Consider the following 13,594-nt stretch of genomic DNA (forward strand, 5'->3'; position numbering starts at 1 on the left):
TTTTGGTGCAGGTTCTTTGTTTTACAAGATGATAAACACCAAAAAAGTCTGACCCGAAACGGTACTTTCACATACAATGTGCAAATGTTCAGCCATGTTTAGTCCTTGTTTGTTGGAGTTGTCTGACTTTTTATGCAATCTGTGTGTATAAAAAGCATGTGTCTTGCACGTAGGGCTTGGATTTGAACCCAGACTTTTGTGGCTTTTACACCACCTTGTACACTGAGCTACCCACTGCTCAGAGCAGCACCTGGCAGAAGCGATACCGGGGGGGACAAATCTGCCTGGTTATAAGCGTTCTTCCAAATATATTTCTCTGTGTTTATCAGAACAAAGAAATGTATACAGATTTGGAACAACTCGAAGGTGAGTAAATGATGACAGAATTTTCATTTTTGGGTGAAGTATTCCTTTAAGCAGTTTCACTTAGGGATTAAAGCCAACTCTTAACAATTTCATTCTACAGGCACAGGATCCCCAATGTCTTTTAAATAGCCAGCAAACAACAATCTCTAAATTAAGAGAAAGTTGTTCGTTTATGTGATAACCAACACTGAAAACTTGTATTTGAACCAACAAGCTTCAAGTAGACTCAAACCACTGTGCCCATTTTATTACCTCTGACACAGACCACATTAACACAAATTTTAATTTGCATTTAAAGTATTTATTGTACAATATATCTTCCGTATAATTTCTGTTGTATTGGAGTTTGAATCATTTTCTGCACATAATCTTTCAAGAGTACATACTCGCCAAAGGCAGTAATATTTGAACAACATGAGGTCAAGACTATTCAGGCAAGTCAAAGTTAAGCCACTTTTATCAATATGTGGATTGGCTAATTGTTTGTCCACTAGAGGGTGCACACATTCATGCACACTGATTTGGCCTGTGAGAAATACATGAACTTGGCTTAATGGATATGTTAGTCTTTAATTACAAATTAAAACATCTTAAAAGTTGTATTTTACTGTATTCACTACCAGCTCTGACCTCTGTTTGTTATACTGTAATTGCATAGACCATGTTAATATTGATGTAGAAAAGCATGATTTTATTTAAAAAATCATGGTACTCAGAATACAGAATACATGGTATACAGAAATATGTGCAGAGAAATTATGAAATGCTTTTGGTTTGCAACCATTCCAGATATGCACAAATTCTCCAACTAATATCCAAACTAACAGGTGTCAGCAATGCATCTTTGCATAAGTTAAGCATAAGTTAAAGTTCTTTGCATCATTAAAGATACCTTACCCCTTTACAGTGAATTTGCATTCAGCACATAGCAGCCATACTCTGTAGGATTTGGATACTAGGTCTGTAAATAAGGATTGGTGTGGAAAGGAAAGCACGATTATAATTTTGAAGATGCAATAAACTTCAAGTGGTTTTCAATGACGCTTGCAGGGTTCTTCTAGAAGGTGAAGCGTCTGTCGTTGGAATGGCCCACCTTGTCCAGGTTGGGGTTACAGGCAAACTGGATCATAGGAGGAGGTCCACACATGAGGATGAGTGTGTCATTTCCAGGAGGAGGAAGATGGTTCCTTACCATGTCCTCACTGATGAAGCCTTGGCTATACTCCCATCCTACCAAAAGAAGACAAGTATTATACATGCTAACTTTTTGATACATACGTTTATAAAGTTAATGTAACGATTACTTAGATTTCCACACAAACACGTGTATAATTAATTTGACTGTCAAATGCACGGTGTGTGTGTGTAAGTGCTTTTGGTTTTAGTCATCTAAAAAACTGGTGTTGTTTTCTAAGGATTGTTCATGATGCTAAACAACATTTGCAGTTCTCACCCTCTGGAGCCCTGTCGAGTGTGTACCACAGCTTAAAACGTGTTGGGTTGTTAGCCAAGACTTCATCTAACTCAGGCCGTAGAAGAATGTCTTTCTCTGTCTGTTTAAGAAGACACAGAAGGTCATGAGTTGGAATGACTGTTAGTTTCAAACACCATTAAAATATCAAAGGACATGAAACCAAACAAACATCATTATACGCTTGAGACACATTACATTCATTTTTAACATAAAATAAAAAAAATTACAGTAAGTTGAAACACTTAATAACTAACCTGGTTTGCAAATAGCAAGTAACAAACAATCTCATCCTTTGGATCCTTCATGACTGCATTGATTATCTGAAGCATGGGTGTAATGCCTAAAAAACAAAATGGGAAAGATGACCATTGTTGTTCTCTCAAAATATCAAATAAAATATGTAAAGTGTTCATGTGCTCACCCGTTCCCCCTGCGATCATGCCAACATGCTTTGCAGTTGTCATTACGGGGGGTGACTTTTTATCAGGCCTGATAGCAAACGATCCTGCAGAAATATTGATACTGTAAGGTATAATGTCAACATCTCTAAAAAAAAAACCAATACATTGCAAAAAAAATGACAGTCTTACTAAGTGTCTTTGTATTTTGATTTAATAATGTTTAGATATTTGTAATACAAATCAAGACAATTACTTAACAAAAAAAAGTGACCTAAGATATTTGGTCTTGTTTTATGACAAATAATATAAGAATTAAGTAAGTTTATGGTAAAAACAAGCAAATAAATTTTCCATGGGGTGAGAAAAATAAACTTGAATTAGGTACTTGAGAAAAAGGTCAAAATAAATTCAAGTTTATTTTTCTTCATATTTCTTATAGTTTTTACTATAAACTTACTTAATGCTTACAGTCTTTTTCATAAAACAAGACCAAATATCTTAGGTCACTTTTCTTGTCAAGCAATTGTACAATGATTTAAGAAGTTTTAGAAATCTTCACTAAAAACAAGACAAAAATGCTTAGGAAGAATGTCATTTTTTGCAGTGTAAAGAGTTTAAGTAGCATTAAAGTCATAGCTTTTCCCTCCCTTGGGGTGAATTTTAGCACTGTGTCAACATTTTTGACTGTCTACAGACCTTTGCCTTTGTAAACCAGCAGTCCACTTGGCCCTCTGAAATCTATTGTGTCACCAAGACGAAGACTCTCCAAGTACTGGGACATCTTCCCACCCTCAGGAAACTTTGGGTGGACGTTTTTGTAGTATATCTAAAAACCAGACACAGAACATGAAATTAGAAACCTTAGGAAACATTAAGTGAAGCCTCCATGCACTCCATTGTTTAGAAATCAGCCGTTCTTGTTTTTGCTTTTATACCTTCACGACCAGATCAACAAAGCCTTTGTCATCATCACTAGACACAGGGGTGTAGGGTCTGACCACAAGGTTCCCATCTATCTTGGCAGATAGGTAGATGTGTTGACCTACAAATATACATAAATGTATTACAACGATACTTTAAATTGTTTGATTCATTACAGTAATCCCAAGTGTAGTATTTTATATAGCATGTGAACTTACCAATAGGAAGCCCAAGAACATGATCTGGTGATTTTAAAGCAAACCGAAACCTCCTTGTATCGTGGCTAATAACCTATTATAGAAACAGAGACAGAACCAAAAACTTAAAACAGTTTTGGGAATAAATTTCATCACATTTTGAGTACTCCCATTACCTCTTTGTCCACTAGGCGCAGCGGATACTTCACATTGGGATCCTCGAGGGTTAAAGCAGGTCTTCTCTTCCAGCCGAAGAGTTTCAGGATGAAATCAAAGAATCCTTGAATAAGCTGCAGTGATGGAGAGAAAATTATTTCCCATCCAGAAGATTTAGCACATCAGCACATCCAATCCAGAAGACTAAGCACATCAGTATGCTGACAAACTAGTTTACATGGAGAATAGCCTAATGGCGTGCGCTGCCTAGAGGCTGAAAAACATTTATGATTGGGACAAATCAGCATTTTAAAACTTTAAAGAGCAAGAAAAAACTTTCTTCTCCTAATTTACAGTCGTGTCTATGTATAAAGTGACTGAAGTGTAAAGAAAGATAGTTAGTGTGCAGTAGGCCTACAAATTCCGATACAGATGCATGTACTAGTGAAAGAAGACGTAACATCAGCTAAAACATCTGCGTTAAATATTGACTTAAATATTTTTACTAAATCGAGTAAATTAAATATTTTATGCCAGCATATGCAGGTGTCTGCACAAAGGTCGCAAATCTGGCGAAAACTGTGCATGTGACAGTTAAAACAAACAAAAAAACTTTATCTCGTTTAGATACTCACCTTAAGAAGGAAGGACATTTTCTCTTGCAGTGTTTACAGAGACTATATGAAACACTGACGCTGTCAGCACAAATATAACTTTATTGGGAAGTACAGCGCCCTAACGAACTGACTGACGCTCTCTTCCTGAAATGCAGTTAGCCCCGCCCTCTCCCGAGCATACGCCCCCCTCAACGCTTTCTTTAGAGTTCAACTATGCCCCGCCCTTTGTATAATAATAACCAATTAGATAAAAGCACTACTAGTTTCTCCACTCTTATTGGTCATATAACCATTAGCCACGCCCTACAATGGGAAGCCCAACACACCACATGTAGAACGAATAGGAGCGGTTTGAGCAGAGCTCGCGCAGCGATGTGTCATCGTCATCGTCGGACCGAGACGCACGACAGGCCGCTTTGTTTCGTTCCACATTTGATGTTTTAATTTTCAAAGACTAAATATGACTAAACAAGTTCTCACAAAGCACAACCCGTTGACGTAGTAATATTTTTCAGTTTTCCCCCTAGTACAATGGTACAGTTCATTTAGAAATGCAATTGCGGAATTTGGAATAAGAGAGCGCCACTTTATATAAAATAAAATAACAAATAAATGCTGCACTCAATAATTGGTGATAAATATGATAAGATCATTTTAGTGCAAAAAATAAAGGTAATATAATGGGATATAATGCCAAAAATATGTTTGTACACAAACTTAGACTATAATAAAATTTGTTTTCAATTTATAGCGGAATTTGGCCACAACAGAGCGCCACTTCACATGAAATAAAACACTAAATAAATTCTGCACTCAATTTTCCCCTTAGTACAATGGTACAGTTCATTTAGATATATAATATATAATAATTTTCCACTCATTTAGAAATGCAATTGCGGTATTTGGCCACAAGAGAGCGCTACTTCGCATAAAATAAAGCACTAAATAAATGCTGCACTCAATAATTAGTGATATTTCATAATTATATACAATAATTTGAGAATTTTAGTGCAAATAATAAATATTATTACAAGATAATAGGCTATAATATAATATATAATAATATAGGCTATAATATAATAAAATATAATGCCTAAAATGTTGTACACAAACTTAGGATATAATCACAAATTTGTTAAATGTACAGTGGTATAACAAATTGTGCTTAGTCCTGTCCAGGGTGATTCCTAAGATGTTGGGATAGGCTGCAGCCGTCCTGCAACCCTGGCCCTGTGGAGGATAAGTAAGTTTAGAGGATGGATACATTAGAAATGATTTTTGTTTATAAAATTCTCCAGCAGGTGGTGCCCTTGAGCAAGATTGGTAAAGTTTAATACTTCCCCCATCAAAGCAAGCTTTATTTTGGACAATTGAGACATACATCAATCAAAGAATCACTGGACACTTCACAGCATATCACAGAAATTTTAATGGCGACCCAACACAGTGGTCAATCATGGTCATTTCTATTGGCTGTACACAAATGCATGTCATCGCACAACTGTACTTTAGCACAAGTGTAACATTCCTTTTTTTTTCTTTTTTAAATGGTTAAACTAAGCCACATCCCTTATATTTACACCAAGTCCTATAGATGTTTCTCTGTATATCTTTTGTACAATGTACAATGTTTTAATAAAGTGAAATAATAAGCAAACAAATTCTTTCAGACTCTGATCCAGCCAAAGCATGCATGTTTTGTCTAATAGAGATGTCATAAGGTGTGCATTAGTGGAGACAGAAGAGTTTTAAAGCATGTTTAACACCCTGTAGCAGAAAAGCTAAAGCCAGAAAACACCGAGCGGTTTTTACCGATCCATTGACATGTCAGAACGTTGGCCTTCACTTTACATTTGGCCTTAGTGAAGAACTTTCAAAGGTCCCTGCTGTGTTTGACTAACAAAGGTCAGATGGGAGAATGTTAACCTTAGTGTGGTACTTATTAGCACAAAAAATTGTGCCAAATATTGCTTTTAAAATGTGTTTTTAAAAAAAACTTTGTCCTTGTGAACACAAATCGTAACAAATTGTTTTGCAAAGTACATATAGGGGTTAGATTTTCCAAATTAAATAAACACATTATCCTCGTCTCTGTTGGTTTGACACTAAAGCGAACACAAAGACGTGGATACAACATTATTACTTCCTATTAACTCTGTTACACAAAATAGCAGACTGGGATTTGACAATAAATGTACTTTGTAAGAAAATAAAGTATACTAAGTTCTTTAAAATAAATCTTCACAGTTTTAAATTATTTGCATCATATAACTCCATTGTTAGCTACATATCAATAAACTATGCATTTCAATTGTTCCTTGCTAATTTTGTATGACATAACCAACCTTATCACACGAGGATGTTCATAACCAATAAAGTTATTCCATTACTCTGAACATAAAATAACAATCATACAATACATATCCAAACTGTACTCTTGGACAGCACTACCAGCAAAACCTTTTTGGTAAGGTGCAGTATTATAAATAGTCATATATATCATATATTTCAATTCTATATTTGATATATGTACTTTATGTATTTGAATTAAAATTCCAAAATTGGAATATTTGGTTGAGGTTCTTTCTGGTTTCTATTTTGGAAAGTGTTATATATTCTGAAACATATTCATCTGTTGCTGGTAACACTATACATCCCAGTACAGTTTCCATCTTCCCAACATTCCAGAGGATACGGACAAACACGGGAAAACCAGAACATGCATTATGGAAGAAAAGCTAAAATGGCTTGTTTTGAGCTGGCGTCACATTTTCACATTTAGCAAAAGCAGCAAGTGGAGACCAGGAATATGTACATTGGTCCATGAAGGTGGCGACCAGTGCAATAGCGTCTGAACACACTGTTAAACAGACTCGCAAGCAACGAAGACTTTAAAGAACATTGAGTCCTGCGTAAATGTCATTAGTCTAAATAGATTTGCATCCACTAAAGGAAAATTAGCTCCCGTTGAACGTTGTATTTTACAGAAGTTGTAGACAGGACCCATGCAAACTATCGACATAGATCACTGGTTACGCCACCTCAAGGCAAGAATGAACTGCTCAGTTTTGAGTGTACTAAGCACCGTGGTAGTTTTAAGGGTCAATAAAACTTGTGGTCTGAAACGAATGGAGACGCTTACTGTAGCTCAGAACCGGTGGATTGGTTATCGAGAAGAAAACAATGACATTTTGGTGAGGGGGTGTAAAAATGAAGCCTTTCGTTGGTTGAATAGTTTGCGTTGGATCATCGTACAAAAGATGAAATGTATCACTTGTTACATTTGTTTGAGGGTAACAAATCACTATCCCTTAAAATCGCAAAGCATTGACATCAAAAACAAGTGCTAGGACTTGAACAGCTGGCATATTATTGGTCAACGACACTAAAAATTGTAATAGCTGGAAGTGAATATTAAGTGTATAAAACGCTTCCCCTTTTCAAAACTCTACGCCTAAAGACGATGCCTAATCCAACACAAATGGAAACCATTAGGAAACGTAATGGTTGTTTACAACCACATGCATCATTTAGAGATACTTGGAGAGATTCAGGGCAGGCTAACAATATCACGTAAATTGGAGACTAATATTACTGTGTTGCTAAAAATATGCCTAGTGAAACCATCCACGGTGGGGAGCATGGCGACCGTTGCCGTACAGAGTTTTAAGGTGTCCATCTGATCCGGCCGCATGCATGGCCGAGGCGTGATGACATCAGAGACGTAGTTCCCTGGACGATAACGTTGGTCGGGTGCATTTGGCGACGTTGCTAGTATGTTCTATGAATGTCACGTAATGTAGCCCTTGAAATGGTATGAGTTCAGCAGGCTGACGTTTCAGCAACGTGGTGAAGATGTTAGCCTGTGGAATACAAATCGATCTCGTGGTCCTACACACATCCTACACGTTAGGTCCCATTCGTGTCGGTTTGATGTTTTTGACCAGTTGTGAGATAGCGGCACGCAATAATGAAGCTTTCGGTGAAACCACAATTGATGAAGTGTTTTTTTGGTGAATGTGTCAGACGATGGATCCCTTGGAGGTGGAGAGATGGATGGAGCGGATCCTCAAGGCCAGGGTTCTCTCGAGGTCGTGCAGGACATCATAAGCCGGGCCGGGACCGGGACCGGGGCCAGGACCGGGACTGGGGCTCTCTGCGGGAACCTCATAAAGAAGCTGCTTAAAGTTCTCCAGCTCAATCAAGAGCACCATGTTCTTCAGGAAATAGCCCTCGATGAAGGCTGCTAACTCCAACGCCCCCAGGAACTGGAAAATATGTTAGGAAAATGTGACACTTGACATTTTGAACTGTAAGAGCTTTTCACACTACGGTACGCTTAACTCTGAGACCTTTTTAACTGTATTTTGTTACTTATAATCCTGGTTGAGGCGATGTGTCAAACATGCATATTTCAAAGAGAGCTTGTGCTCCGAATTATAACAGCAACAGACAACCAATCACAAACAGCCTTAATGTTTGCATCGTTAAATATTCATAAGCATCCTAGCCTACAGTCCCAAAAACTTTAATGAGCTGAATTTTGTTTCAGCATCTGAAGAAAATTATTTGAATGTTAAACAGTGACACAAATTGAATTGATGTAGGCGAAAACATACCAATTTATATTTTTATTAAGTGGAATCACATAACCCAGGGTTAAAAATGATCCTAGTTAACTATTTCAAATGTGAAAACGCCACAAGAATAATCAATTGTCACACTATACACTAAATACATAAAACTTCACTGAAGTGATGAGTTCCTAAGCATTAAAAGACTTCTCCAACTTTCATCTAAACTTACCTTGGCATGTTTGTAAATGTCCACGCAGGTGTCGGTGGTGATGTTCTTGGAGCAGATGATTTCACAGTGTCTTTGGAGAGCGTCGAGCTGGAAGAACTTGGCAGCAGACAGAAGCTTTGAAACAGAGAGACCATCAATGAGCCAAAGGCATCAAAGCATCACGTTTATGACACTCAAGTGCAATCACTTAATTAAAAACACATAAACGTTGATCATTCAGAGTTTTCCTGCAGTGATACGTGCAAAGATGCACACGTCTCGCAAAGATCAGAGTCATTTTTTTATCATTTTGTGAATTCTGGGGACTATGCCACAAGAAATTTCCCCTGAGATCAATGCTCGCTCATTCATCACATTAAACAGCTTTCTCAAGTCATCGACAATAGGTCACAGGTACACACTGCAGGCAAATACATTTGTCACTCCTTTTCTAAATATTGTACGTGCACACACAGTTCTATTTGATCTAATGTGACGACCACATTCTACACCCTAATTTATTGCAGAAATTTTAAGGAACGACAGTTCAATTGACGTCAAATCTGAGCGTAAAAAAACAAATGAAACAACTAGTTGAACTTTTTAAAAAGCATCAGAAATGCAGGATTTATTCCTTAAGCCTAGTGCATGGTTGTCTTTTCCAAAACCTGTAGTGTGTCCACGACCATAAAACACACCCCACGAGTCAAGTGCCGCTGTGATATCAAAAGGGTTTCGGGCGGAAGGAACTAACAGTAAAAAGACTATGAAGAATATGTATTACCTCCATTATTTCAGTGTTTCTGATGTGAAGTGACTCTGTACCCCCGCAGTAAAGGTACTGCATTACCAGCTGAAACACACACAGCACAACATTCCCGAAAAGTTACATCAAAACTTCTATGAAACATTTAAGACAGATGAGCCTAAAAGCCGCAACAAAACAGACATATTCTGTGGTTAAGCCGAATCGCTTGAGCTGAGATGGAATTAGAGCGGCTCAGCTCGACTGTGAAGACGTTATATGTAAATCGGAAGATTCAGACCTGAAAGATGTTGTATTTGACGTGACTGATCTCGATGCAGGTGTTCTCAGCGGCTGGTCTGTTAGAGAGCAGAGACTTAAACCTGAAGAGCAAGAGGAGATCAAGAGAAACAGTGTGAACTTCCTCTAAAAGCTGTATTAGAGGAGCCCGGGGGCGCTTGTTAGGGGGCAACAGCGACATCTTACATGTCTTTTAAAACGATTCTGCACATGCTCGGTTTTTCTCTACCTGAAAAATAGAAGTGTGAATGTGTAACTTTTAAAGCAAATTTTTGGATGTGCAGTCTCCTGCTGTCTAAAGAGTTTATTATTTTATATATGTAGAATCTGCAGATTGTTGGTATGTATATAGCAAGTAAATGTTGCAATATCAATGTTATATTGTTGAACAACACCCATGGTCTCCACTGCTTAACCTATTTTTAAAGGTATAGTTCACGCAAATAATGAAAATTCTGTCATCAGTTACTCACCCTCTTGTCATTTTCTGCAGAACACAAAAGAAGATAGTTCGAAGAATGTTGGTAATTGAACAACGGCGGTACCCATTCACTTCTATTGTACAGACACAAACCAATGCAAGTTAATGAGTCATTGTTCGGTTACCAACATTCCAAAATATCTTGAAGAATTTTCAGTTTTTGGTGAACTATCCCTTTTAATACACAGCTCAGTAAAGAAAAAACATTTCATACAAATTTCTGTAAAACAGATATTCTCGACAGCAAAGACTGTAAAACATTGTGCCTCTGGACGTACCTCTGTGAAGAGGTGAAGAGCAGCACTTTATGGGCATAAAAGGGTTTTCCTTCCACTAGAAACGTCACGTCGGACATCTCTTTATTATTGAGAAAATGTGGATCTGTAGGATATAACACACGGTGTTAAACTCAAAGCATGAGGTGACTAAAAACAGGAGTTATCAATTAAACTACCGCATCGTTTTAACGGTGTGCCATTGTATTTCAACATTTGTCATCATAAATATTAACGAGAGAACGTGTCTAAGTCTATGTTTTGCAATACCTCATTTGAAGTCTAGAGGGCACTAGCACCCCTCCAAAACTTTCTGAGCTGTAATTCAATTTGAACAGAATTGAAAATGTCTTTATTGTACTTTGTATCTTCTTTCTGCTTGGAGTGAAACTATATGAGACACTTTAAGTGTCCTCGTGTGCCCTAAAACTCACTGTAGTTTATTGATCGGTGCAGTGCGCTTAGCAAATGCAGTTATGAATTATATCTAACCAGCTGTCCTCAGAAATACTGTAAACCCTGCGAGTTGATCTGTTGTTTTATATCGATCTGACATCCTCTAATTTGATTGGCTGAACTGCAGGAGTACTAATATGAAGCATTACATTTTAATTAACTTTTTGGGACTCGTTTGATTAGCCATTGTATCTAAAATGCAAGTTACAGGATAATAACTTCTTTTTTAGAACCGCTATATAAAAGCAATATTGCACTTGCAATTGGCCGCTGCGGATACGATACAGCCATGAGCACAAGACTCTTGCATCTGTTATATTGCACGTAAAGAGGCAAAGCTGAGGTTATTAACATGGGCCACAGATGACATACTCACCCAGACGAGACGTCTGCTTCTTTTTGATCTCTGTGAGTTTGGGGATTGGGAAAGGCCCGTAGCATTGAGTAAAGATTACAGCCAGTTGCTGGCCTATCACTTCGTTCTGCGGATGTGAAACACACAGACACACCGACACACACAGTAAAATCAGTTTTAGTAGATTCAAGCCTACGGTAAAGGCATTTATGATGAGCTGTGTAATTAAATGATTTATCATGTTAATAACAGAATGCTGAAACTGGTGTGTTTGATGTTGACTGCCTGTTTGCTAAGAGTTAGCGACTGACGCGGGGAGATAACGGTAATGGAAAACGTACGAGGATCATTCAATTTTGAAGTGTTGCAAAATAATTCAAAAGGTAAACTGACAGTGAAAACAAAACAGCACTGCAAATACAGCAATAGTCTTAGAAAAATCTTTAAAATAAAAGTAAATCTTAAAATTTTGTCATTTACTCACCCTCTTGACATTTTAATCCTGTATGACCTTTTTCTTCTGCGAAACTCAAAAGAAGGTATTTTGAAGAATGTTGGTCCCTATTGACTTCGATTGTATGGACACAAAACCAATGCAGGTCAATGGAGGCCAACAGTTTTCGTTTAGCAACATTCTTCAAAATATTTTCTTTTGTGTTCTGCAGAAGAAAGAAAGTCATAAAGGTTTAAAATGACAAGAGGGTAAATAAATTATGACATGGCTTTCATCTTTGGGTAAACTACCCCTTTAGAGCAACAATCTCAAACAAAGTCCGATTTGTTTTTTGTGTTTTTTTTGTTTTCCGTTGCAGGAAAATCAACATCACACATTTTAGAGGTGATGTGTGTCATTTTTTTATCATCATCAAACAAAAGCAAGAAAATTTTTAAATATGCATCTACATTACATCTTCTGACAGAGGCACCTTGCTGGCTCGCAGGATCTGGAACGTGAGCGGCAGCCCGTGCGTGATGAGCTCCTCTGTGTACTCGTCTTCCTTAATGCAGCTGAAGTCTTTCAGCAGACCCTGGATCAGAGGCCGGCGCTGCTGCACGAAACAGGTTCGCAAGGTCTCCAGCCACGTGTGAAGGGTCCAGGGCACGCCTGCAGACAGATCAATTGATAAATAAATCAACGTGACACTTCAGAATCGACCTGTCCGTCAACCCAGCCAAAATATTAGGCCCACCCCCATCTGTTGACCTGTCAGGGTTCTGCACAATGAACTGATGTGATGTATTTTGGATGTATGTGGTACGTGGTGACTGCCGCATAGCGTTGCATAACAAGACCTTCGAGTAATGGCATGAGATTTGGTGCTCATCACAGCTTATTTCAGCCAAGAACCGCCCACTTCTGTTTGATTGACATGTAAAGTGACAAGTCGTGGTTCATTTTGTTTTTACAAGATGTTTAAGTGCAGTTTTATCAGAAAGAGATTTCATCACAATAATAGATGGACGTCTGAAAAATGTAGTGAACTAATTATGTGGCTGTTTTCTCAAACAGCATAGAAGTTTTTTGTAGATCCAAAAGTAAAAAATATTATTATCAATATTTTACCAACAGAAGACAAATGTAATTATAGCGAATTAGATCAGCCAATCAGATTGAGACTGCAGATTCCGGTTCTTTATACACTTTTTTGTAGCGTATATGTAGCTATCAGCGAAGGCACCGTGGGCGTGCCGTCTGCGGCTGAGATAAATGGCTGCGCGACAGAAGTGACTCATGCTGTGGAAATGTGACTGTGGTAAGCGTGCAGTGGTTTTACTAACCCAGGCTGCGGATGTCTATGGTAATGTCCACATGGCCATGCTCGGCACTGTGGTACATGGCCTCGCGGAGGGCCTTAAGTTTGGCCTTGCCTGTCCGGAGGGTGCCTTCAGAATGCTGTGCTCTCCTCTCTACGGCCTCCGAGCCCTCGGCTAGGATCTCCTCCAGAGACAACACGTCCCCTTTGTCCTTTTCCACTTGGGACAGAAGCTTCCGGAACACGTTCCTGTAGGAATACGTGTGTGCAGATCGTTCAGTATTTATATAAGTGACAAGGTCGCTTTACAA

The 13,594-nt window shown here is 38.1% G+C and overlaps 2 protein-coding genes across 5 annotated transcripts in view; both read right to left on the reverse strand.

Annotated features, from left to right (window-relative positions):
- Window positions 1–645: 645 nt before the first annotated feature.
- LOC130547917 (NADH-cytochrome b5 reductase 3) lies at window positions 646–4,292 on the reverse strand. The gene is made up of 9 exons (XM_057324295.1): window positions 4,151–4,292; window positions 3,536–3,649; window positions 3,381–3,453; window positions 3,177–3,283; window positions 2,938–3,067; window positions 2,262–2,345; window positions 2,095–2,180; window positions 1,820–1,919; window positions 646–1,596 (listed from the first exon to the last, which is right to left on the reverse strand). Exons 1-9 carry the CDS (start codon window positions 4,166–4,168, stop codon window positions 1,424–1,426), a joined length of 885 nt encoding a protein of 294 aa, XP_057180278.1. The 5' UTR covers window positions 4,169–4,292; the 3' UTR covers window positions 646–1,423.
- A 1,250-nt stretch (window positions 4,293–5,542) lies between these two features.
- Window positions 5,543–13,594, reverse strand: part of btbd11a (BTB (POZ) domain containing 11a) — a 102,198-nt gene continuing 94,146 nt past the window's right edge. For 2 of the 4 annotated variants that reach the window (XM_057323946.1, XM_057323948.1), the window contains 8 exons: window positions 13,309–13,532; window positions 12,438–12,634; window positions 11,551–11,656; window positions 10,722–10,824; window positions 9,964–10,045; window positions 9,702–9,770; window positions 8,939–9,052; window positions 5,543–8,400 (listed from right to left, as the gene is read on the reverse strand). In XM_057323946.1, coding sequence (XP_057179929.1) covers window positions 8,155–8,400; window positions 8,939–9,052; window positions 9,702–9,770; window positions 9,964–10,045; window positions 10,722–10,824; window positions 11,551–11,656; window positions 12,438–12,634; window positions 13,309–13,532 — 1,141 coding nt within the window. In that variant the 3' untranslated portion in view covers window positions 5,543–8,154. Of the gene's footprint in view, window positions 8,401–8,938; window positions 9,053–9,701; window positions 10,046–10,721; window positions 10,825–11,550; window positions 11,657–12,437; window positions 12,635–13,308; window positions 13,533–13,594 lie in introns of those variants that run through there. The other 2 variants (XM_057323947.1, XR_008961922.1) reach the window with 2 other exon arrangements.

This window comes from Triplophysa rosa, linkage group LG24 (genome assembly GCF_024868665.1).
Source record: "Triplophysa rosa linkage group LG24, Trosa_1v2, whole genome shotgun sequence".
NCBI lineage: Eukaryota > Metazoa > Chordata > Actinopteri > Cypriniformes > Nemacheilidae > Triplophysa > Triplophysa rosa.

Excerpts from the sequence above, each read along its gene's own strand:
- LOC130547917 (XM_057324295.1), bottom strand. Across the intron at positions 3,068-3,176 it reads TTGTTGATCTGGTCGTGAAG|ATATACTACAAAAACGTCCA; the intron begins GTATAAAAGCAA and ends TCTGGTTTTTAG. Across the intron at positions 1,920-2,094 it reads ACTTGCTATTTGCAAACCAG|ACAGAGAAAGACATTCTTCT; the intron begins GTTAGTTATTAA and ends CTTCTTAAACAG.